Source organism: Typha latifolia, chromosome 1 (genome assembly GCF_019914945.1).
Source record: "Typha latifolia isolate L0001 chromosome 1, TyphaL0001v2, whole genome shotgun sequence".
NCBI lineage: Eukaryota > Viridiplantae > Streptophyta > Magnoliopsida > Poales > Typhaceae > Typha > Typha latifolia.
Genome location: NC_133086.1, coordinates 18,339,926 through 18,366,539, shown reverse-complemented (window position 1 = coordinate 18,366,539; position 26,614 = coordinate 18,339,926). Strand labels below are relative to the sequence as shown.

At 38.8% G+C, this 26,614-nt stretch overlaps 2 protein-coding genes across 2 annotated transcripts; one reads left to right on the top strand and one right to left on the bottom strand.

The window, feature by feature from the left end:
• Nucleotides 1-529: 529 nt before the first annotated feature.
• LOC140798579 (uncharacterized) lies at nucleotides 530-1,756 on the top strand. The gene has a single exon (XM_073152465.1). The coding sequence runs from the start codon at nucleotides 615-617 to the stop codon at nucleotides 1,533-1,535; it is 921 nt and encodes a 306-aa protein (XP_073008566.1). The 5' UTR covers nucleotides 530-614; the 3' UTR covers nucleotides 1,536-1,756.
• A 132-nt stretch (nucleotides 1,757-1,888) lies between these two features.
• On the bottom strand, nucleotides 1,889-20,085 carry LOC140794742 (uncharacterized). The gene is given in 25 exon segments (XM_073146935.1): nucleotides 1,889-2,299; nucleotides 2,302-2,366; nucleotides 2,457-2,696; nucleotides 2,792-2,855; nucleotides 3,276-3,581; nucleotides 3,682-3,896; nucleotides 4,003-4,297; nucleotides 4,388-4,552; nucleotides 4,628-5,218; nucleotides 5,304-5,441; nucleotides 5,444-5,794; nucleotides 5,910-7,948; nucleotides 8,851-8,954; nucleotides 13,788-13,896; nucleotides 13,987-14,226; nucleotides 14,325-14,388; nucleotides 14,809-15,114; nucleotides 15,215-15,429; nucleotides 15,536-15,830; nucleotides 15,919-16,083; nucleotides 16,159-16,761; nucleotides 16,846-16,932; nucleotides 17,016-17,336; nucleotides 17,453-19,491; nucleotides 19,582-20,085. Coding segments are annotated over 25 exon segments (9,087 nt in total). The 5' UTR covers nucleotides 19,598-20,085; the 3' UTR covers nucleotides 1,889-2,245.
• Between the last annotated feature and the right edge of the window lie 6,529 nt (nucleotides 20,086-26,614).

The window sequence follows — 26,614 nt, the reverse complement described above, 5'->3', positions numbered from 1 at the left end:
ATTCTTGGATCACGGGCCCATTGACCAGAACTTAGGTTAAAAAAGAGAGGAAAAACTAGTCCTCTGGGTAAATAGATTACACAAGTAGCTAATTTTTTTAAGAAACAAGTCATAATGAATTTAAATTATATGTATGTAATATTCACCGCATATCTATCTCCGTTTCTCTTTGCACTCACAAATGCCACATTGCACCTTTCCCGGGGAATTAGTAATGTGGTAGACCCTAATTGGCTGCCAAAAGCAAATTCGTACAATCCGGGTCTGCAGTGGATCCGCTTCCCCTTATTTTCCCTCTGCGTCCATTTTGACAGGTCAATTGATGAAAGCTATGAAAAGCTACCACAAATTGAACTAAAAAGAAGGGCCAAATGGCATTAAAAGAAAAGCAACAAATGCACTTGCGACTGCAGCAATTTCCAGCAGGTCAATTTTGGCAGCCAATCAATTCCTGCCAAGTAGCTAACATTGCCCAATGGCTGCAGACAGCGACTATAACCATCTCGTTCTCAATAAGATGATGACCCCTTCTCCTCTTCTTCCCCGCCCATCTCGCCATCTCACTACCATTCCTCTAATCCTAATCTCAACATGGCCTCTCTCATGTCTTCTCAATGACCCACTTGTTATTTCCATATGGCATGATGGATCCGAGACAACCATGGGCCATCCTATACGTGTTTGTGTTATTGTCTCCCTTCCTTCTCTCTCTATCCCAAAACACAGACACGTCGACGTCGACCGCGGACTCACTAAATTCCACGCTACGTGACTACGCCTTCAAAGCATTAGTCCGGCGCCGAACAGGTCAACTCTATCAGGTCCCTCTCCCTTCCCATCTCTCCGGCATCACCGCCTCCGTCATGCGTCTTCGGGGCGGAAGCCTTTGGAGCAGGGGAGCTAATTCTACCTCCTTCCGCATACCGCCGAGTATAACAACCGTCCCTTACGTTACAAGACTCGTCATCGTCTTCGACGATCTCGGCGACTCCTCCTCCTCCTACTTCCGTATCCCGGGTTACTCCCTCGTCGCTCCGGTCGTCGGCTTCTTACCCTACGACGCTTCAAGTCTCAAAGAGATCGAGTTTGCAATTCTTAAAGATCCGATATCGGTAATTTTCACGAACGTTTCATTGCCGAAAGGAGTACATCCTACGGCGAAGTGCGCGAGCTTCGGACCGGGTGGTTCGCCGAACGTCGGTGATACGGTGGAGAACAACGTGTGCACCGCAAAGAGCACGGGGCATTTTACGATCGTCGTGCCGTCGGCTCTGCGGCCGCCTTCGGCGGCAAGGGCGAGCAGGTGGGATGTTTGGGTGGTTGGATGTGGAGTTGGAGCAATTGGGTTGGTCTTGGTGTATTTGGCTGGATTTGGAATCTTTAGGTTGAGGAGAGACAAGAAAATAGTGAGCATGCAAGGCAAAGCTGAGGAAGGTGAGGCATTGAAGATCATGTGGATCGGAAGGAGCAAGATGCCTTCTGCAGTTATGGTTAGGACTCAGCCACTCATTGAGGATGAAGGTGCACCATCTTGAAGGGGAATAAGAATTCCTATCTTTCCTTTTTCTTTTTAGAAAGGCAATATTGCAAGCTATAGGAATCCTTTTATATGTAGATAGATGTTCTTTTTTCTTTCTTTCTTTCTTTCTTTTTTCTTTTTATTCCTCAGCTAGGTGTAAGTTTTTATGTGCTTGTCATCAGCATTCCCTTTTGTCCAGATTCTGTGACTTAATAATTGTCTCTTTCTAAATGCTCAGAGCCATGTGTTCTTACTCAGTAGCCAGCTCAACAGCACAGTACCCAACTCTGGCCGTAATACAACTAAGTTTCCTAATCAATCATGATAACATAATTGTACTCATAAGTCCGCACTGATGCCAAAATGCACATCATTTGATTCTTTGTCATGCTTGTGCAACTGCCGCAAGTCTCTTTTATTTCACTGTAACAAAGAGTCGCACAATAAGCATATCGTAGTAAACCATTTGGCCTCGAAGAGCAGAGTAGGTGTCTCAAACTGCACATCCAAAGCCAGGCCAAATTATTAACGATAACTGCAAGAGGTGATTATTCCAATACAATTCATAGTAGGTAACGCAGTCTAGATTGATGGCCTCGCTTCGTCTTCAGATGAGCAGAAGAAACTTAGACTAGTTTATGCAAATCCAACCTTGTGAAAACTTCCTCTGCCTCTGAATGATGATATATTCAATCAGAAGTTCGACAAAAAAAATTAACTTCTCTCTCAAATTTCGACTAGATATTGCCATTTGAAGTGTGTGACCAGTATTCTTTGACAAGCTCCCGGAACAGAGAACCCTCGGTTTTCATTAGCTTCATAGGTTCATCATACTCCACTAATTTCCCTGAAAACATAAAACAAAGAAAGAGTTCAGAACAATATTAACTAGTATACAATAACTACTGTTCTTGTTTCGTGTTTGATATGAACTCACCATCACTAACAGCAAGCACCATTGTGCAGTCCATCACAGTAGGGATCCGATGGGCAACCGTAATGACAGTGCAATCTGCAAATTCCATTCTGATGGTTTTCTGAAGAATAGTGTCTGTCGCATTGTCGATCGATGCTGTTGCCTCGTCAAGCACTAATATTCGGCTTCTTCTTAGAAGTGCACGGCCCAAGCAAAATAGTTGTCTTTGCCCCATGCTCCAATTTGATCCATCTTCCACAACTGGATACCAAGGTTACCACATTTAATTCAGCAACGCTAGTGCCATCTAAGAACAACAACTATGAACCTGATAAAAGAAAAAAAAAAGATCCTACCTATTGAATCCAAGCCCTGATCCTTCTCTTGAACAGCTTCTCGAAGCTGACATTTTTCAAGAACCTGTAAGATGGTAGAGATAGCAAGCCCGTTCAGTAATGACAATCAAAGATGTTATAACAGGAAGAAAGAGATGATTGCTTTCTGTCATGATCCTATAGCAGCACTATATTAATTAGCAGAAGTTTGCAAATTTCCAGTATTAAAGCAAGATTATTCAATCAATGATAAGAACAGAGAAATTAACATATAAATACTTGACCATTTTAAGTTGCAGGCAAGGTTTACTAGATAGAAAGTTTACAGACCAAGCTACTGGATGAAGCTAATTAGATAAGCATACAATTACAAGCTAAGCAGAGACATTCAAAACAAAAAGGTGCTTTAGACTTTTTAAATTGTTAACGGGCCTTTTCACGTTGCGACTAAGGAAGACTTCCTCACATTGTTATAGTATCACCTAATTGAACAGAAATATCTTACCTCCCATATTTGCTGGTCTGTGAATCGTCCAATAGGATCAAGATTATATCTGACAGAGCCATTAAAAAGGGTTGGATCTTGTGGAATGATGCCAAGACGAGATCTCAGATCATGTAGCCCAACCTTCACGATGTCTATGCCATCTATTAGAATTCTTCCTCCAGCCGGCTCAACGAGACGAAACAGTGCGCCAATTAATGTCGTCTTTCCACTTCCCGTGCGTCCTACTATCCCAATTTTGTGGCCACCTTCAAATGTACAACTGATTCCACGCAGTACAAGGGGGGTATCTGGTCTATATCTTATCTGTTCAATAAAAGTCAATCAGCATCTTCATTATATTTTTCAGGCTATTAAAGACAACAGATAGGGTATATGAAGAAAAAGACACCATGCTACTGATTACCTTCAAATCTTTGATCTCTACTCTACCAACAGAAGGCCAGTTTGGCGGCGGCCGGTTGTCTTCAACTACTACTGGTGCCTCACTTGTTACATTCATGTACTGATTCAGCCTTTCAACGGAGATGATGTAATTTGAAAGGGTACACTGATTTTGAATACAGAATACGAGGGACATATTTAAGGAAAGACCATAAGACAGAGCCATTCCGACAAAACCTGCACGAGAGTGATGGACAAACTTTTCATACTTCTAATCGAGAACCACTCCTAAGTTAATTTACAAAAGCAACTTGGCCGCTGAACCCAAAAGATTGTTACTCACCAGAGCTAAAAGTCCCAGGTGGAAGAAAAGCCATCACAAGGGCCGATGAAGAAAGAACGGCGGCAGCCATAGTCTCCAATCGTTGGATCAACCATTCAGTTGCTGCAAAATTATAGAAGAATGGACTGCTATTCTTGTCGATAAGCTCCAAATTTTTTGCAAAGAAACGATCTTCCTCCTCGAAGGCCCTGATTGTCATTGCTCCTGAAATTGATTCAGCTATGTGATTTGCGACAAGAGATCTCGTGGTGCCATTAATCCGCATCAATTCCTTAGCAGAAGATAAGTAGTACCTCTACATTGTCAAAAAATACAATTCCACCCTGAGTGCTAACAGACACGCTTCCAGTGTTGACATATATAATACTAGAGCGTTGAAGTTTACCTGCAATCTAATGGTAAGATAAATTATTGGTACAGAGACGAATAAAACTTCCCAGGTAACAAATGCCAACACTCCGAGATTACTGTAAGCATTCATCGTAGCACTGATACTAAAGATAAAACTAAATGGAACATCAACGTCGACGATGCTTAGATCAGAAGAGACCTGCATGACAGTACGAGGAGGTATGTATAAATCTCCCTGCTAGACCACTAAGAGAAATTCGTTGAGAACTCTTACCCGACTCAGTATCCTTCCTAGAGGAGTGGAATCAAAAAATGACATTGGTGCACGGAAGAGGGAGCTAACTAACTGAGAAAATAACGATTTTGACGACTCGTGGCCGAGAATAACCATAAATACAGATCTAGAGAGTAGAAAGATGACTGTCGCAAATCCAATTGCCAAGTACACAACAATCAATTTCAATGTGCTAACGTTTGGGTTTTGGACGTTGGCAGCCATCCATGAGTTCTGTGAGATCTGCCCAGAAAGAAATATCAAATGAGAAAGAGCAGCAAGTGAGGCATACAAGAAACCCTTGTTCTGATTTAGGTACTGCACGTAAGGCCTTAGACCTGTATCACCCATCTCCCTCTCCTCTTTCTTAATCAACTGATCCACTCCTGATGGTTTCACTATCTCTCGGTGTTTGCCCCCGGGGATTTTATTGATCTCTCTTGTAACAAGTATCTGGGTAATTTTGTGAGGAACCATTTGGCCAAGCCCAGCAATCTCTTTGTGCGCATTGACGAGGTCCTGAAACTCTTTGCAAGAAGCCATCAGTTCTTGATAAGACCCAGAACGCAGAACCTCCCCGTCGGACATTAACTGCCAAGAAGAGACATTTGGATTAAAATTATCACTTTCTAACTAAGAGACCAAGATAGAATTAAGAACTGGCACGGTAACCAACCAAAATAGAATCAAATACTGGTAGAAAATCAACTTGGTGAGTCACCAAGAGGACTGTCTTGTCTGATAGAGCTCCCATGACATATTCCTGCATCAGACGAAGCACAGCTTTAAAGAAGTTCACGAAGTCAGAGAAGGAATTAATAGTGATAATAAACAAAAGAAAAGTACATTAAAAAGGCTCGTAGCAGTATGGGCATCAACAGCGCTGAAAGGATCATCCAGAAGATATACGTCTGCATCTTGGTATAATGCACGGGCAAGCTGAACACGCTGCTTTTGGCCCCCACTGAGATTTACCCCTCTCTCTCCTATTTCAGTAAGGTCACCGAAGGGTAACATCTCAAGATCCTTTACTAGAGAAGACCGTTCCAGTGCTTCCTGGTACCTTTGCTTATCTTTGACAGACCCAAATAGGATATTCTCTTGTACGCTGCCTGTTTGGATCCATGCAGTCTGAGAAACATATGCTATTCTCCCAACAACTTGAATCTGTAATTTATTGGGAGCACAAAAAAAAAGATTATTAAATATCAAGATTAGTTGTAAGTTTGGTACTTCTTCAACTCCTGAAGAAGAAAGAGAATCAGTAACAGAAAGAACATACCATGCCCTGGGTCTTTGGAATCTCTCCTAGAACTGCTGCCAGGAAAGTTGATTTCCCCGAGCCAACTTCACCGCAGATCGCCACCTTCTGCCCAGCTATCACTTCTAAATTTATATTCTTCAGAGTGGGCCTCATTGTGTTCTCGTCCCATGAGAAACTGCAAGACTTGATCATTATTGAGTGCTCGACGCCCGTGTGATACTTCCTTCTGACTTGCCCACTTTCTAGTTCCGGTGCATCGAGAAACTTAGAGATTCGAGCAAACGCAACCTTTGCCTGAATCACGATTCCGATGACATCTGGTATCTGCCTGACTGGGCCTTGAACTAGGCGTAGAGTCGCCACAGAGGTGAAGACATTGCTAGGATCAAGAGGTATTCCGAGGAAATAGCAAGTTGAAAACGTAGCAGCAGAAACAAACACAGGCGATGACCAGAAGAGGACGCTATTGTATGCTTTCCTAAGCTGTAAAGCTGACAACCATCTGTATTCTATTTCCCTCAACCCTTCTATAACCTTCTTAAAATGTCTTTCCCAGGCATAGAGTTTCAATACCTTCATATTTACCAACGCCTCTGACATAGCTTTCAACCTCATATCTTGAGCTTCCATGAGCTTACTCTGAAACCGATGCTGCAGCTTCGCCAGAGGAGCATTGCAGAGCACAGTAAGCACGATCACAACCATGGCCGAAACCGTAGCCAGACCCACAGCATTATAGAGAATTACCAGAGCAATGCAGAGTTGGATGCTCGCCGTCCATGTCTGATGAAACCAGAAGGGGAATTCCCCTATCCGATAGGCATCCACAGTAACATAATTCATGATCTGACCAGAAGAATGGTTCATCTTTGCCAAGTTGGATAGCTTTTGTTGTTTCTTATAAATAGCTGCTGATAGTAGAGATCTCACCTGAAGTCCTATCCTTCGGGTGCGGAAGTACCATTGTCTTTGTGATAAGGATTCTAAACACTTAACTAAGAACATTCCGAGAGCCAACACATAACCTTCATACCTAAAAGACTCCTCTCCGTGTGACACTTTGATGAAGGCATTTAGGAGCATTGGGCCGGAGGAGAGCGTAAGTACCTTCAGCAATGCGAAGAGGGCAGAGACCAGGATATCTTTCCGATGACATGAAACAATAGTCCAGAGGATTGATGATGACCTGGTGCCATGATTTCTTTGCTTCTCACTGTTCAATTTCTCCATGAATAAAGAGTAGCAGCTCTCCGCTCGATCTAATGGGTCCAGTCGAGGTATCTCTTTCTCTTCCAGGGGCTTCGCGTATCCCTTCTTCATCAAAGGGTTCAGCCACCAAAATGACATTTTGCTGAGGAACCCAGCGCTGGCAAAAGGAGTCACACATTGCTCAGAATCGATTCCACTTGCCTGACTTCCGGAATTCAGAGGCTTATACAGAGTGTCGTCAAAAGTTTCAGAGCCCTCTTCATCTCTCCCCTGCTTGTATCCATAAACCAACAGGAGCACAGCTGCTGGGAGGGATAAAGCATCTAAACAAGCCTTCACAGATGTTTTCTTCTCTTCAAGGATATAAAGAACAGAAGAAAAACAGATGAATCCCTGGAAGAGCGTCGTAATCGCTGACCAAAATCTGACCAATACTGTGCCAAGAAATGGAAACCTGGTGCTCGTTACTATGCTGATGAGTAGCATATAAGATCCCTGAGATAAAACCACAATCCACGAATGCAATGGATAAAAGGGCATCTCCCTCCTATAATTCTCCATCAACATCCATGAACCAAGTCCAAGATAAATCAATCCCAAACAGCCATTGAACACCGCAGATGATATCTGTAGAGGTGAAGGGAACCTAAAGATGCGCCGCACAACGACATCTCGCTTTGAAAATTTGATAACGAGATTGAGTAGGAGTGCAAAAAAGAGCAGCAAACTGGTGGAGATCACCGCTATGTTGTTCATGCAAGTAGAAGAGTAGAATAATCCACGAAATCCACATGCATCGCCGCCATGGTTGGAACAAGAAGACCTTCCACAAAAATCCATCCAAGTACCTGAAACAGTTGAAAATTTAGAGAAAAACTATTGGCATATATGTTACTACATCAGTAATACAATATTGCGACATGAGTGCAGGCTTACTTGCGAGTGGATGCATCTCGTTCGCACTCTTGCTATGTCAATCCCTTCTCTTTCTACAGTTTTCACATTAATGATTAAAAATTTTAAAGACCAAGTTCCTATTATCCAAATATCTAAACAGTCCAAGATGAATCAACCAATCTATATTAGAACATGCAGCAAATAAACAATTGAGAAATAAAAGAAGAGAAAAATGATCATACCAGCACCTCTGATAAATATTCAATGCCAAGAATTGCAGCAATTCTTGGTCCAAAGATGAGAAATGATTTTTTTTTTGTCTCCACACATGAGAATCATTATTCAAATCTACTACTCGCGATAAACTATCAACAACACCAGCCAAATTTGTCAAGGTCTCGGTTGGTGAACAGTAGCAGAGCTGGAGGAAGCAGACGGTGGGTTTTGCAACAAGTCCCATATCAGCGATACGAGGGACTGTGTTTTTGTATTTTAATCCTGTATCAGTCGGGTTGTTGCCAAGAGGCCCTTAGTCATCTCGTGCTGAGCACGTGCGGCAGTTCGGGTCCGAATTATAGTCGTCGTAATGGAGATCTGAACATAAAATCTCGGAATCCCCAATTCGACCGGTACTGAAATTTCTGAAGTCAATGAAGAATAGCTTCCTCTCTCTCAGCTTAGAGAAGGGGCAAACTCTCAATCCATCTTCCATTAGGCTAATTGAGTGCGATTCACCAATTGGAGTCTTCTTTTGAGTCCCAGCAGAGTCGAATAATTCCTAAACCAAAAAGAAATGAAAGCAGACGAAGAGGAATTGATACTTATGCAGGGACGTAGATAATCCAACTCAAACTTTCGGTTTCAATCAAATACTGCTGCTGGGTATTTGTCTGGGGGTAAGCATCTTGGCTCATTTCTCCATCGACACGCGTCAAAGATTGTAGTTCAGATCTTAAACTGAGCATAAAAGAGCGATTTATGCTCAATTTTTTGCACTGGCACCATATAAGCATGATTAGAACTCTTCGTTATTGTATGGAATTTAATCCCACTTAATTATCTAACCTCTATATTACGGAACATTCACTCTTTGTCCAACTTATGCTTAGAATCTATAAAGAAGAAGAAAAAAAAAAAAGGTTAGATCCCTAGTGTTACACATCACATCCACATCTATTTTGTATTTACCTCTGTCATCACACAAGACATTCTTACTCATTGTAGACTCAAAATGATGATGTAATTGCAATCCATATGATTAAGAAATTGAAGAAGATAACGTTCCTCGGTCTAGCAAAAGAACAAGTTGGCAAGTAGGGAAGATGATATTACGTGTGTCTGGAAACTGTATATTTTAAGAATATGTAGATGCTATATTATATACACTACTTTTTCTTATTCTTTTTTTAAAGAAAAGTGGAGTTTTTTTTTATTAAAGTTAGTATTTTTAAATAATTATTTTATGTGTCAAGACTAGATGTGTTTAAAAGTTATTGACCCAGCCAGTCTTCTTAAAATATACAGTTTTCAGACACACCTAATATCATATTTAAATTTTAAAATATATTAAACGTGTAAAATAATATTTAAAAAGACCAATATTGGAGACTTAGGGTATCTAGTAAGACCTCTAAAAAAGTACAAAGACAAAACGACCAAGATTGAGAATATATATATATATATATATATATAAACTTGGAAGGCAATCCAAGTGAAACTTGCCTCTTTAGGGTTTCAATATAACACGTGCTGCTCGCTGTTGCTGATACTTGTGGGGACTTAAAACTATTTAGACCTTTCAAATTGCTATTATGTGAGAGAATCAAAATTAGTACCGAAAATATACGTATATGAAAGCCACTCTGGCCTCTGAGGACATGTCGAGTTCCTCTTACGAAGCCCCGACCCACGAGTAGATTGTGTTGCCATTGCACAAATAACCATGCAAGATCTTTTAAGCGCATGAACTGTTTGAAGTCTAAGGTAGGGTATTCTAATTTGCAAGTTGCCAAGTTCTAGCTCTACAAAGTTTCATTTCCTATCAACTTTTTAGTGCGAGGTTGGATATTATTAACGTAGACGTATGACGAATAATTCTTCACCAACTTCGATCTGCAGTATATGCATAGTCTAAATAATTGATGACCTACTTAAAAATTAGCGTGCCACCATTCAGTTATGTCAAGTTTGATTAAGGTTGATTGTGGTTCAGATATTATGGGCGAAGTTATGGGCCAAATAAATGTCTTTCTCTAACCCCAATACGTACTCAAGATATGTCTATTGGTTTACCAAATGGTATTAAGCATTAAAACTAGAGAATACGTGCTGCATTTATTTCTAACTAGTTGATGTAGTTTGTGATATATACCCACTTGAAGAGAGATTGTTATCCCAAAGTCAAGGAAATTTTGTAAAGTAGAGCACGGTGTGATACTAAAATACCAATAAAATTAGCAGTAAAAAAGAAGAGCATGGCATACTTTTTGGTCCTAGCATATAAGATTTTATTGTCTTTTTATCCCATTTTAGATGCATATATTAGAACGTAAACGTGAGCAGTAGGACCACAATGAGATGAATGGATACAATCATACAACATTAGATGGAATTTTTTTTTTCTACTGTTAATGATGCAGCCACACCAATCGTGTGGCTATTCTATTTAATTTAACTCTTTTACTTGCATTCCACTACCAATTAACGCGACGATCTAAAGTTTAACGGCTAGTTTAAATGCCATGATTCCCCATGATGGCCAAGACATGGCTTAATGTATCCCTCGTCAGAGAAGGTCAAGAATGAGGAAATTCTAATGCCATGATTATACTTCCATTGTCAACACATCTAGGTCGTGACAATGGAACTATAAGTCTACAATGCAAGAGCAATGGGAATATATATATATATATATATCTTAACAGCAAGGCCGTACACAAGCGAAACCTTAAACAAATGGACTTTCTTGATTTCAGTAGGTTTTAGGGTGCATGATGCATGTTTTTACTATATAACTGACCGTTGGGAAAGTCCCAATGCTTACTAAATGACTAGGACCACTTGCCCTCCTTCAGTGCCTTCGGAAAGCGCCACCTTACATTCGGACTGAGAGTCGAGGTCGAAGAACTAGGTTTGTTGCTACTACTACTTCTACTAGAAGTACCATAATCGGGCTGCTTGAGGCACTCTTTATTGTGTGCTTTGAGGAACTCCTGGTTAGAAGTCACCTTGAGTCCGCTAAAAGACTAGGGCTATGGCTTTATCCGAACAAGGACTCTCGCGGGGTAGAAGGGAGGGCTTCCATTGAGTCTAACGAAGGAAAAAGATAAGTAATAAGCTCAGCAGAGCAAAGGAAAAGCCTTAAGAGAGCGGGGGTAGGTCGGAAGAAAGGAGTTGGAAAGCGACATTAGGTTGAAGTATCTCGAAGGTGGTTGAAGGCGCAAAAGAAAACAAAGGACCTACGTTTCCTACTCACTCTCCTTCACTGAAGCAACTAAACAATTCTCCAGCCCGTACCGGGCCATCCCTAATCTGGCCTAGGCCCACTTATTCTCCGTCAACTAATATTATTTTATTTTAGAAACACTCCGTGACTATTTTGGAAACGTCGGCTGCCGCATAGACTAGTTAACTTTTTGCAATACAATTGTAGCAGTAAAGATACTAGCGTTTTACTTGGCAAATATAATATTAATTTTATTAATGCTTAATCTATTCTGCGTGAATGTATCGATACTCTTTCGCTTGTTCTATGTGAACTCTCTTACTAGTCGGCTTTTAGTAGTACTAGCATATTCAATGCGATTACTATATTATGTATTAGGTATATAATATAGCATAGCAGGGATAAAAATATAAAACCATCTTTCTTTTAATTTTATAATTTTACCCCTTTCATATCAATGCTTCTCACAATTTATATAGTGGGATATTCTAGAAAAATTATTAAATTTTTAGCAAGTATTATTATATACCACTCTATCATTTGTTTAATTAAGTGGGCCGGAGAAGATAAGTAAATTAATTCATATTTAACGACTAAGAAATACGTGATACATTATGTGTGAGTCTGTACACATTGAAGACGATATAGTTATAAATATGATGTGCGACTTACTCTAAAGATAACCCAAAAAACGCAACTAGATGCACAATTTATCGAATTTAGTTGGGATTCTATTTTCCCATGAATTTTGAGGACATTGGCACGCTAAAATTATGATATATATACTAAAGTTATATTAAAGTAAAATGATACCTAGTATTTGCTTGTTCTCATTATTGACAAGTATATTGACCATTGACTTTGCTATGCTAAAACTATTTATATGCCTAGAAAAGAGATGTCCTGAAACTGAGAAATTCTTACGGTTGCACTGATGGCACTCAAATTAGCCATACTAATTGTTTCAGCAATAAAATAAATATTATCCTACTGTGATCAGTAGTAGATCAATATTGACCATTTCCAACAATCCATAAATTCATTTATTCTATTTGGATTTGCATTTATTTTGTCTTCATTCATCAAATCCATTCGAGCTTTAAATTTTAAATATTATTACTGGATGATCTGATTTTCCCTTTTCTTTCCTCATTTTTTAATTTTCAGGAAATTTAATTAATTAATCCCAATGAGTTTCGAGTTTTTTCAAATCAGCTGTTGGGATCCTATAAAACAGCAACTCTCTTCCACTCCCCCAATCTCTTTCACTCTCTGAAGCTCTGCTCTGCTTCTTTTTTTTTTGTAACTCTCTCTCTCTGCTCTCTGCTCTCTTTTCTTTATCCTCCTCCTGAATACGGAGAGCCACACTATACAATCGTCGTGCCGTCGGCTGTTCGGCCGCCTTCGGCTACGAGGGCGAGTAGGTGGGATGTGGAGTTGGAGCAGTTGGGTTGGTCATGGTGTGTTTGGTTGGATTTGGAATCTTTAGGTTGAGGAGAAATAAGAAAATGGTGAGCATGCAAGGCAAAGCTGAGGAAGGTGAGGCGTTGAAGATCATGTGGATCGGAAGGAGCAAGATGCCTTCTGCAGTTATGGTTAGGACTCGGCCACTCATTGAGGATGGAGGTGCACCATCTTGAAGGGGAATAAGAATTCCAATATTTCCTTTTTTTTTTAGAAAGGCAATCTTGTAAGCTATAGGAATCCTTTTAATTGTAGATAGATGTTCTTTTTTTTTTCTTTTTATTCCTCAGCTAGGTGTAAGTTTTTATGTGCTTGTCATCAGCATTCCCTTTTGTCCAGATTCTGTGACTTAATAATTGTCTCTTTCTAAATGCTCAGAGCCATGTGTTCTTACTCAGTAGCCAGCTCAACAGCACAGTACCCAACTCTGGCCGTAATACAACTAAGTTTCCTAATCAATCATGATAACATAATTGTACTCATAAGTCGGCACTGATGCCAAAATGCACATCATTTGATTCTTTGTCATGCTTGTGCAACTGCCGCAAGTCTCTTTTATTTCACTGTAACAAAGAGTCGCACAATAAGCATATCGTAGTAAACCATTTGGCCTCGAAGAGTAGAGTAGGTGTCTCAAACTGTACATCCAAAGCCAGGCCAAATTATTAACGATAACTAAAAGATGTGATTATTTCTATACAATTCATAGTAGGTAACGCAGTCTAGATTGATGGCCCCGCTTCGTCTTCAGATGAGCAGAAGAAACTTAGACTAGTTTACGCAAATCCAACCTTGTGAAAACTTCTCCCTCTGCCTCTGAATGATGATATAATCAATCAGAAGTTCGACAAAAAAAATTAACTTCTCTCTCAAATTTCGACTAGATATTGCCATTTGAAGTGTGTGACCAGTATTCTTTGACAAGCTCCCGGAACAGAGAACCCTCGGTTTTCATTAGCTTCATAGGTTCATCATACTCCACTAATTTCCCTGAAAACATAAAACAAAGAAAGAGTTCAGAACAATATTAACTAGTATACAATAACTACTGTTCTTGTTTCGTGTTTGATATGAACTCACCATCACTAACAGCAAGCACCATTGTGCAGTCCATCACAGTAGGGATCCGATGGGCAACCGTAATGACAGTGCAATCTGCAAATTCCATTCTGATGGTTTTCTGAAGAATAGTGTCTGTCGCATTGTCGATCGATGCTGTTGCCTCGTCAAGCACTAATATTCGGCTTCTTCTTAGAAGTGCACGGCCCAAGCAAAATAGTTGTCTTTGCCCCATGCTCCAATTTGATCCATCTTCCACAACTGGATACCAAGGTTACCACATTTAATTCACCAACGCTAGTGCCATCTAAGAACAACAACTATGAACCTGATAAAAGAAAAAAAAAAAAAGATCCTACCTATTGAATCCAAGCCCTGATCCTTCTCTTGAACAGCTTCTCGAAGCTGACATTTTTCAAGAACCTGTAAGATGGTAGAGATAGCAAGCCCGTTCAGTAATGACAATCAAAGATGTTATAACAGGAAGAAAGAGATGATTGCTTTCTGTCATGATCCTATAGCAGCACTATATTAATTAGCAGAAGTTTGCAAATTTCCAGTATTAAAGCAAGATTATTCAATCAATGATAAGAACAGAGAAATTAACATATAAATATTTGACCATTTTAAGTTGCAGGCAAGGTTTACTAGATAGAAAGTTTACAGACCAAGCTACTGGATGAAGCTAATTAGATAAGCATACAATTACAAGCTAAGCAGAGACATTCAAAACAAAAAGGTGCTTTAGACTTTTTAAATTGTTAACGGGCCTTTTCACGTTGCGACTAAGGAAGACTTCCTCACATTGTTATAGTATCACCTAATTGAACAGAAATATCTTACCTCCCATATTTGCTGGTCTGTGAATCGTCCAATAGGATCAAGATTATATCTGACAGAGCCATTAAAAAGGGTTGGATCTTGTGGAATGATGCCAAGACGAGATCTCAGATCATGTAGCCCAACCTTCACGATGTCTATGCCATCTATTAGAATTCTTCCTCCAGCCGGCTCAACGAGACGAAACAGTGCGCCAATTAATGTCGTCTTTCCACTTCCCGTGCGTCCTACTATCCCAATTTTGTGGCCACCTTCAAATGTACAACTGATTCCACGCAGTACAAGGGGGGTATCTGGTCTATATCTTATCTGTTCAATAAAAGTCAATCAGCATCTTCATTATATTTTTCAGGCTATTAAAGTCAACAGATAGGGTATATGAAGAAAAAGACACCATGCTACTGATTACCTTCAAATCTTTGATCTCTACTCTACCAACAGAAGGCCAGTTCGGCGGCGGCCGGTTGTCTTCAACTACTTCTGGGGCCTCACTTGCTACATTCATGTACTGATTCAGCCTTTCAACGGAGATGATGTAATTTGCAAGGGTACACTGATTTTGAATAGAGAATACGAGGGACATATTTAAGGAAAGACCATAAGACAGAGCCATTCCGACAAAACCTGCACGAGAGTGATGGACAAACTTTTCATACTTCCAATCGAGAACCACTCCTAAGTTAATTTACAAAAGCAACATGGCCGCAGAACCTAATAGATTGTTACTCACCAGAGCTAAAAGTTCCAGGTGGAAGAAGAGCCATCACAAGGGCCGATGAAGAAAGAACAGCGGCACTCATAGTCTCCAACCGTTGGATCAACCATTCACTTGTTGCAAAATTATAGAAGAATGGACTGCTATCCCTGTCAATAAGCTCCAAATTTTTTGCAAAGAAACGATCTTCCTCCTCGAAGGCCCTGATTGTCACTGCTCCTGAAATTGATTCAGCTAGGTGATTTGCGACAAGAGATCTCGTGGTGCCATTAATCCGCATCAATTCCTTTGCAGAAGCTAAGTAGTACCTCTACGTTGTCAAAAAATACAATTCCACCATGAGTGCTAACAGACACTTCCAGTCCTGAAATATATAATACTAGAGCGTTGAAGTTTACCTGCAATCTGATGGTAAGATAAATCATTGGAACAGAGACGAATAAGACTTCCCAGGTAACAAATGCCAACACTCCGAGATTACTGTAAGCATTTATCGTAGCACTGATACTAAAGATAAAACTAAATGGAACATCAACGTCGACGATGCTTAGATCAGAAGAGACCTGCATGACAGTAGGAGGAGTTATGTATAAATCTTCCTGCTAGATCACTAAGAGAAATTCGTTGAGAACTCTTACCCGACTCAGTATCCTTCCTAGAGGAGTGGAATCAAAAAATGACATTGGTGCACGGAAGAGGGAGCCAACTAACTGAGAAAACAACGATTTTGACGACTGGAGGCCGAGAATAACAACAAGTACAGATCTAGAGAGTAGAAAGATGACTGTCGCAAATCCAATTGCCAAGTACACAACAATCAATTTCAATGTGCTAACGTTTGGGTTTTGGACGTTGGCAGCCATCCATGAGTTCTGTGAGATCTGCCCAGAAAGAAATATCAAATGAGAAAGAGCAGCAAGTGAGGCATACAAGAAACCCTTGTTCTGATTTAGGTACTGCACGTAAGGCCTTAGACCTGTATCACCCATCTCCCTCTCCTCTTTCTTAATCAACTGATCCACTCCTGACGGTTTCACTATCTCTTCGTGTTTGCCGCTGGGGATTTTATTGATCTCTCTTGTAACAAGTGTCTGGATAATTTTGTTAGGAACCATTTGGTCAAGCCTTCTTTCAAATCCAACAGTGTCTTTGTGTGCATTGACGAGGTCCCGAAACTCCTTGCAAGAAGCCATCAGTTCTTGATAAGACCCAGAACGCAGAACCTCCCCGTCGGACATTAACTGCCAAGAAGAGACATTTGGATTAATATTATGACTTTCTAACTCAGAGACAAAAAGAAAATCAAGAACTGGCAGGTAACCAACCAAAATAGAATCAAATACTGGCAGAAAATCAACTTGGTGAGTCACCAAGAGGACCGTCTTGTCAGATAGAGCTCCCATGACATATTCCTGCATCAGGCGAAGCACAGCTTTAAAGAAGTTCACGAAGTCAGAGAAGGAATTAATAGTGATAATAAATAAAAGAAAAGTACATTAAAAAGGCTCGTTGCAGTATGGGCATCAACAGCGCTGAAAGGATCATCCAGAAGATATACATCAGCATCTTGGTACAATGCACGGGCAAGCTGAACACGCTGCTTTTGGCCCCCACTGAGATTTATCCCTCTCTCTCCTATTTCAGTAAGGTCACCGAAGGGTAACATCTCAAGATCCTTTACTAGAGAAGACCGTTCCAGTGCTTCCTGGTACCTTTGCTTATCCATGACAGACCCAAATAGGATATTCTCTTGAACGCTGCCTGTTTGGATCCATGCAGTCTGAGAAACATATGCTATTCTCCCAACAACTTGAATCTGTAATTTATTGGGCGCAAAAAGAGAAGAGATTATTAAATATCAAGATTAGTTGTAAGTTTGGTACTTCTTCAACTCCTGAAGAAGAAAGAGAATCAGTAACAGAAAGAACATACCATGCCCTGGGTCTTTGGAATCTCTCCCAGAACTGCTGCCAGGAAAGTTGATTTCCCCGAGCCAACTTCACCGCAGATCGCCACCTTCTGCCCAGCTACCACCTCTAAAGTTATATTCTTCAGAGTGGGCCTCATTGTGTTCTCGTCCCACGAGAAACTGCAAGACTTGATCATTATTGAGTGCTCGACGTCCGTGTGATACTTCCTTCTGACTTGCCCACTTTGCAGTTCCGGTGCATCGAGAAACTTAGAGATTCGAGCAAACGCAACCTTTGCCTGAATCACGATTCCGATGACATCTGGTATCTGCCTGACTGGGTCTTGAACTAGGCGCAGAGTCGCCACAAAGGTGAAGACATTGCTAGGATCAAGAGGTATTCCGAGGAAATAGCAAGTTGAAAACGTAGCAGCAGAAACAAACACAGGAGATGACCAGAAGAGGACGCTATTGTATGCCTTCCTAAGCTGAAAAGCTGACAACCATTTGTATTCTACTTCCCTCAACCCTTCTATAACCTTTTTAAAATGTCTTTCCCAGGCATAGAGTTTCAATACCTTCATATTAACCAACGCCTCTGACATAGCTTTCAACCTCATATCTTGAGCTTCCATGAGCTTACTCTGAAACCGATGCTGCAGCTTCGCCAGAGGAGCATTGCAGAGCACAGTAAGCACGATCACAACCATGGCCGAAACCGTAGCCAGACCCACAGCATTATAGAGAATTACCAGAGCTATGCAGAGTTGGATGCTCGTCGTCCATGTCTGATGAAACCAGAAGGGGAATTCCCCTATCCGATAGGCATCCACAGTAACATAATTCATGATCTGACCAGAAGAATGGTTCATCTTTGCCAAGTTGGATAGCTTTTGTTGTTTCTTATAAATAGCTGCTGATAGTAGAGATCTCACCTGAAGTCCTATCCTTCGGGTGCAGAAGTACCATTGTCTTTGTGATAAGGATTCTAAACACTTAGCTAAGAACATTCCAAGAGCCAAAACATAACCTTCATACCTGAAAGACTCTTCTCCGAGTGACACTTTAATGAAGGCTTTTAGGAGTATTGGGCCGGAGGAGAGCGTAAGTACCTTCAGCAATGCGAAGAAGGCAGAGACCAGGATATCTTTCCGATGACATGAAACAATAGTCCAGAGGATTGATGATGACCTGGTGCCATGATTTCTTTGCTTCTTACTGTTCAATTTCTCTATGAATAAAGAGTAACAGCTCTCCGCTCGATCTAATGGGTCCAGCCGGGGTATCTCTTTCTCTTCCAGGGGCTTCGCGTATCCCTTCTTCATCAGAGGGTTCAGCCACCAAAATGACATTTTGCTGAGGAACCCAGCGCTGGCAAAAGGAGTCATACATTGCTCAGAATCGATTCCACTTGCCTGACGTCCAGAATTCAGAGGCTTATACAGAGTGTCGTCAAAAGTTTCAGAGCCCTCTTCATTTCTGCCCTGCTTGTATCTATAAACCAACAGCAGCACAGCGCCTGGGAGGGATAAAACATCTAAACAAGCCTTCACAGATGTTTTCTTCTCTTCAAGGATATAAAGGACAGAAGAAAAACAGATGAATCCCAGGAAGAGGGTCGTAATCGCTGACCAAAATCTAACCAAGACCGTGCCAAGAAATGGAAATCTGATGCTCGTTACCAAGCTGATTAGTAGCATATAAGATCCCTGAGATAAAACTACAATCCACGAGTGCAATGGATAAAAGGGCATTTCCCTCCTATAATTCTCCATCAACATCCATGAACAGAGTCCAAGATAAACCAATCCCAAACAGCCATTGTACACCGCAGAGGATAGCTGTAGATGTGAAGAGAACCTAAAGATGCGCCGCACAACGACGTCTCGCTTTGAAAATTTGATAACGAGATTGAGAAGGAGTGCAAAAAATAGCAGCAAACTGGTGGAGATCACCGCTATATTGTTCATGCAAGTAGAAGAGTAGAATAATCCACGGAATCCACATGCATCGCCGCCATGGTTGGAACAAGAAGACCTTCCACAAAAATCCATCCAAGTACCTGAAACAGTTGAAAATTTAGAGAAAAACTATTGGCATATATATGTTACTACATCAGTAATATAATATTGCGACATGAGTGCAGGCATACTTGGGAGTGGATGCATCTCGTTCGCGCTCTTGCTATGTCAATCCCTTCTCTTTCTACAGTTTTCACATTAATGATTAAAAATCTTAAAGACCAAGTTCCTATTATCCAAATATCTAGACAGTCCAAGATGAATCAACCAATCTCTATGAGAACATGCAGCAAAACAAACAATTGAGAAATAAAAGAAGAGAAAAATGATCACACCAGCACCTCTGATAAACATTCAATGCCAAGAATAGCAGCGATTCTTGATCCAAAGATGAGAAATGAATAATTCTTTTTGTCTCCACACATGAGAATCATTATTAAATCTACTGCTTGCTATAAACTATCAATAACACTGCTTGCTATAAACTATCAATAACACCAGCCAAATTCCAGTGGACTGCACCACGATCTGAGAAAGAAGCTACAAATCGCGACGTAACTAACCTTCTTGCCTCACAGAGTCCAATTCCCAACCAAAAAAGAAATAAAGTTAACGAAGGGTTCATCGAAAAGACATTAGCGTGCACCTCGTGGTGGAGGCTATTTATGGTCTACGTAGATTATGCGAGCTTTTCTATAAGTTTTATTTTTATTTATTTTTCTTATTCCGTCACTGCTCACGTCTTCTGCGGCCAAGCGTCGAATGCTCATCTCTCTTCGTCTCCGTGTTCTTTGTTTCATCCATACCTTTTTGTCTTCGATGAATTATGAGCCTGTAGGTTATTAATTTGGTACCTAGGAATTAATATTTTCTAATAAATTCACTTGAAAAGATATATATTAGAGCAAATATCGAATAAAAGAGAGTCACAAATGGGCCAAATCTTTTAAACTTATCAACTACCTTTTTAATGTGACAAAGGTGGTTCATAAGTTCCCTAGGGGATAGTCTTACAGTATTATGAGGTAGTCCGACAATTTTGGGATATGTCCGAAACTATCTTGGGTATTCATCTTTCCTTTTAACCGAGATGGGCTGTTAGATAATGGAGATTGGTTGTTAGGGGACTTGGTTAAAGAAGAAAAAAAATTCAGGGAATAATATTAATGCATTTATTCTTACTATTATTGTAAATTCTCTGTGTCAAATATGGAAGATTCCGAATAGTTATATATTTAAGGATGATAAGTGCTATGTCTACTAATTTTTGGAGAAATATGTTAACAAAACAAACCAAAGATAATAGCATCATAAATATTAAATGACATCCCCCTAACATTGGAATAATTAAGATAAATATTGATGGTGCTTTTGACCCTAGAACTAAATAAGCTAGTGGGGATGGATCTTTACTGATTTTAATGCATGTGTTTTTATTGGCCGAAGAAGGTTTCTGCGATGAAATTGAAGCCATTCAGAAGCTTGGGCACTGTGGGAAGCCAATGTTAAAAGCTAAGAAGTGTGGTTTCCTAAGAGTGATATTGGAAACTGACTCTTTGTTTCTTATTCAGCTTCTTAACCAATAGTAAAGCCCGTGGAGATGTAAAAGGATTCAGAATGATTGTCGATATTTGATTTCGACTTTCACTCATCTGAATATCAAACATACTTATAGGGAGACAAACAAAACTGCTCACTGGTTGGCAAATTACAATAAATATAAATTTTTTATCTTTTGTTGGGATGGCTGACTAGTTATCCTTAGGATGTATCATTTCCGAGACTGCTACGATGTTTGTTGGGATTTCTTTTAATAAATTTTAATTATGTGTTTAAAAAGAAATAGGGGGATATTAAGAATGGACAAATTTCGACAACTTTCGGGCCTCACAAAAGAACAAGAGGAATTGATACATATGCAGGGACGAAGATAATCCAACTCAAACTTTGGGTTTCAATCAAATACAGCTGTTGGGTATTTGCTGTTTGGCGTTAAGCATCTTGGCTCATTTCTCCATCGACGCGAGTCGAATATTGTCGTTCAGATCTTACACTGGCACCATATAAGCATGATTTGAATTCTTTGTCATTGTATGGAATTTTCTCCCACTTAAATTTTCTAACTCTGACTTAGGAAAGCTTAGATCTTTATGTAACTTATGCTTAGAATCTATAAATAAATAAAAAGTTAGATATCTAATAGTATACACATCACATCCACGTCACATCCACATTCATTTTGTATTTACCTCTGTCATCACACAAGACATTCTTCCTCTGTCTACCGAAAAAATAAGTTGGCGAGTAAGGAAGATGGAATTGGTCATTCTATTCCTGGCCACGGGAAGAGAATATGTAGATGCTATATTATATACACTGGTTTTGACATTGTTTGTTTTAAGTTTAGGGACGAATATAGTTCAGTAACTAAATAATTTTTTTTTATATCTAATTAAATTTATTTTTATAAAAATAAAACTAATTAATTGAGTTTGAGATTTAGTCTTAAATTAAATAACACATTACTTACTTACTTTTTCTTTTAAAGAAAAGTGGAGTTCATTTTCAAATATTTATTTTACATGTTTAATATATATTTCAACTGGACTAGATGTGTTTAAACTTTATTGACTCATTCACTCTTTTTATATATAAATTTCTCTTTAATTTTCTTTATAAAAAATTGAAAATTTTTATATTTAAAAATTATAATTTTCAACCACACGTAACATCATATTTAGAATTTTAATATTTACAAATAAACTTTAAAATATTTTTTTCAAAAAGTAAACTCCCAATAAAAGTGGCTCTAATTTTGACTGACTTTGTCCTGACTCACTTGTCACCTAACTAACCTAGATGCATGGCTCAAAATGCCCTTTGACGGACAGCATTAGATCATCACGACTTGCGCACCGATGGTAGTAAATTTCTACTAAGAAGAAAATAATAACAAGAGGACTGTGAATTGCAAAGATCGTACGATTAAATATTGGGACATCTATTTTTACTTTTTTGACAAGAGGAGCTGAGAGACTTGACTTAGATTAATTAAAACATCTTAGGGTTAGAAAGTCTCCGTGATTCAGTAAAACTGTGCAGTGACACAAAATGTTTCGAATGGAAAAAATCACATACTTGAGCTTTAGTTTGACAGCAATGATAAGAAGTTTCAGCAACCTCTGGGCTTCTGCTTCAAGGGCAGAACGCACCTCAGCTGGTCCAGCAGAGGTCAGCTAATTGGGGCCCTCTAAACACTGCTCCAACTCTAGCACTTCTATCCAAAAGGTCCCAAGACCAGCATTGGGGTGTCTACTATTTAGTAATACCTCTAAAAAGTAGAAAGACTAAAGAGCTGGGACCAAGATTAAGAATATATATATATATATATATATATATATATAAACTTGGAAGGCGGCTTTCAATCAATTGTTGCTGGTACTTGTGTGGGGACTTAATACTATTTAGACCATACAAATTGCTACTATTTGAGAAAATAAAAAAAGATACGTATAAAATTTCAAGCCAACACGTTACTTTTTAATCATCCAAGAATATCTTTGAGATAATATTAATCGTTTCTTCAGACACAGGACCCATTAATATGAAGGTTAATTAAATCATTTATGGAAGTGCTTGGTTTTGTTGTTGTTTGTTGGAGTATTCTTCATTCAGCTATCAGCTATGTATGTATTTTTAAGAACAAATTGCAAATACACCAGCATAAGAAGTATAGAAAAAACTGTGAATCTGTGATGTCTCAGTTCAACCCTCATTACCTTTATAATAGCAGATACATGTGTTAACTCCCAGTAAAAAGTTGGCCCAAGTTCAGCAGAATTTCTGACAACCAAAAAGAGATTGAAAAAGTAAAACTCACAGAAGGATTTATCTAATCATCTCATTTTTGTCGCAATCTTTGTGCCCAATCTTACCAATTGTAAGTTCTTAATAGTCGAGAACAAGAAAGCCACTACTGGAAAATAACGAGAACAAAACTTTGATTTGAGTTGAGATAAATGGGCAAGAATTAAAATTAAGCCAGCCTGGTTATGAAAAGATTCAGCAACTCAGACTCTCCAGAAAAGAGATGAACAAAAAAGAAGCTGTTGCTTGAAAACAATTTAATTTGTATTTTATTTTCACTAGTGGAGCATAAATGTGGCTATGAATTTATCTTCAATTTTCGGAAAATTATGAGTTTCCCTTCTATTGCAGAACTAGAAGCAGAATTACGCCATGATTGACTTACTCCGGTTCAAAAATTGGCTACACTATTCTAAACGAAAGTTTACGTAGAAATTTCAAATGGCAAACTGGGACTAGTTAAACAAAACAACTCTAACAAAGAGGTATTAAAAACGGAATATCTCCGTTAAAAAATTAGATTCGTATTTCTTAGGTTCGCTTATGCACCGCGATCATATTAGAAACTAATCGAGGATAAAAAGGAAGCAGATGAACGATGAACTTAAACTGATCAAGGCAAGTAAATTTCAATTGAATAAAGCTAATGATTCGATTAGTAGCGTTATTGGAGGACGAATGCGCGAGGGAGAGCATTTGTAATTATGTCTTTTGAAACAGAAGAAGTATAGAACATTTGTTTCAATATATTTGTAATTATGTCTCATCATTTTGAGTCAGAAAAGCTGATTTCATTATATTTTGATTCTAATCACTTATTGAATGCTTTATCTTTTATATTTAAACAGAAAAAGAAGATGTGTTTAGATAAGAGAATGTGTGTGCATATATAAAACTTTCTAGTCTTTAAAATGTGTAATTAGAGAAGCATTAGGAAACCACTACCGGATATATATATATATATATATATATATATAAAAGATAGAAACTGGTTGGTTGTGATTAACATTTGGAATTATAATTGGGTACAAAAGTATTTGTCTTTTTTTTTTCTTGTTGAAAATTTTATCAAAAACACCATAAATTTTAGATTTATTATTATTCTGCTCTGGCATTTTGTTTTTATTACCTAAAAATCTCATGGAGTAAAGCATATTACATTTCTTTTATAAATAAATAATTAAAATTTTGAAATACTCCTCTTTTGTCCTAAAAAAATACCTAAAATTCCAATAAATTATAACATCCCAGTGATGGGCCATTAATGAAAGCCACTCTGGCCTCTGAGGATATGTTGAGTTCCTCTTACGAAGCCCGACCCACGAATAGATTGTGTTACCATTAATAAGCATGCAAGATCTTTTAAGTGCATGAACTGTTTGAAGTCTAAGGCAGGGTATTCTAATTTGCAAGTTGCCAAGTTCTAGCTCTACCAAGTTTCATTTCTTATCAACTTTTTAATGTGAGGTTGGATATTATTAACCTAGACATATGACGAATAATTCTTCACCAATTTCGATCCGCAGTATATGCTTATTCTAAATAATTGATGACCTACTTAAAAATTAGCGTGCCACCATTCAATTATATCAAGTTTGATTAAGATTGATTGTGGTTCAGATATTATGGGCGAAGTTATGGGCCAAATAAATGTCTTTCTCTAACCCCAATACGTACTCAAGATATGTCTATTGGTTTACCAAATGGTATTAAGCATTAAAACTAGAGAATATGTACTGCATTTATTCCTAGCTAGTTGATGTAGTTTGTGATATATACCCACTAGAAGAGAGATTGTTATCCCAAAGTCAAGGAAATTTTGTAAAGTAGAGCACGGTGTGATACTAAAAAACCAATAAAATTAGCAGTAAGAAAAGAAGAGCATGGCGTACTTTTTGGTATCCTAACATATAAGATCTTATTGTCTTTTTATCCCATTTTAGATGCATATATTAGAACGTAGAACGTGAGCAGTAGGACCACAATGAGATGCATGGATGCAATCATACAACATTAGATGGAATTTTTTTTTCTACTGTTAATGATGCAGCCACACCAATCGTGTGGCTATTCTATTTAATTTAACTCTTTTACTTGCATTCCACTACCAATTAACGCGACGATCTAAAGTTTAACGGCTAGTTTAAATGCCATGATTCCCCATGATGGCCAAGACATGGCTTAATTTATCCCTCGTCAGATGAAGGTCAAGAATGAGGAAATTCTAATGCCATGATTATAGTTCCATTGTCAACACATCTGGGTCGTGACAATGGAACTATAAGTCTATAATGTAAGAGCAATGGGAATTATTTTCTCTCTTAAAATGGTAAAGAAGACGGCATTAAATGAAGGTCTACTTAAGGTATTACAAAATTTGCAAATTTGTATATTAATATTGGGACTGTTTAAGCATGAACAGTGGCGAGATGTGAAAAAAAATTGTGGCGAATAGAGAAATCAGATTTATTTTTTGACATCTTGCTAATTAATCTAAAAGTTTAAACTGTTAGAGAATGATACTTTTTATATTATATAACACTTTTTAACCGTTAATGTTAAATGACAGTGCATCCGTATTAGTTAGGAGATTTATCTTAGAATTGTACCGAAGCATTTCCTCTTTAGTACAGCCAATCAGCCATACATGTTGTACTTCTCTTTCTTGTACTCCGTAACGATTACCATCGTCGATGTTATTTTAAGTATATCATGGCGTTCTTTCATTGAGGTAGCAGGTGCTGACCTCCTTTAATGCAGTTTGTGTGTTCTGATTCCACTCCTATGTGGACTTGGTAATTTTTAATCACCTCTATAGTGCAGGCAAGGTAATGTCATGGTGCAACTAAGTAATGTCTGCTTGGTATCTGTATTATGATCGAATAGATTATGGTATCACTTGTAATTTCAATAACTTATCCAGAGAGTGGCAGGGAGTGATATTAAGTCAGCTAAGGTTCCAAGAAGCATCACTTGGAATAATAACCCGTGCACTGGGTCACCATTTGGCACTTAATCAGCAATCTACCCAGAGTGGGATATTCCAGATTTATACCAACTAATTCATGTGCATACGTGTGTCTGAGCTAGCTGAATGGTACTCTGAATCTATAGCAATTAATGCGTAGGAAGATATAGTAGTATTTAAACTTCTAAGAAACTAAGAAGAGTTCAGAGTCTTATGCATTTCATGTTTGTAAGTAGTAAACAAATGGTTTCATTTGACAGCGAAATGAATGCTGATGATGGACCTATTTATTATTCGTAGTAAAGAGATCATGATCTAGCCACTAATTA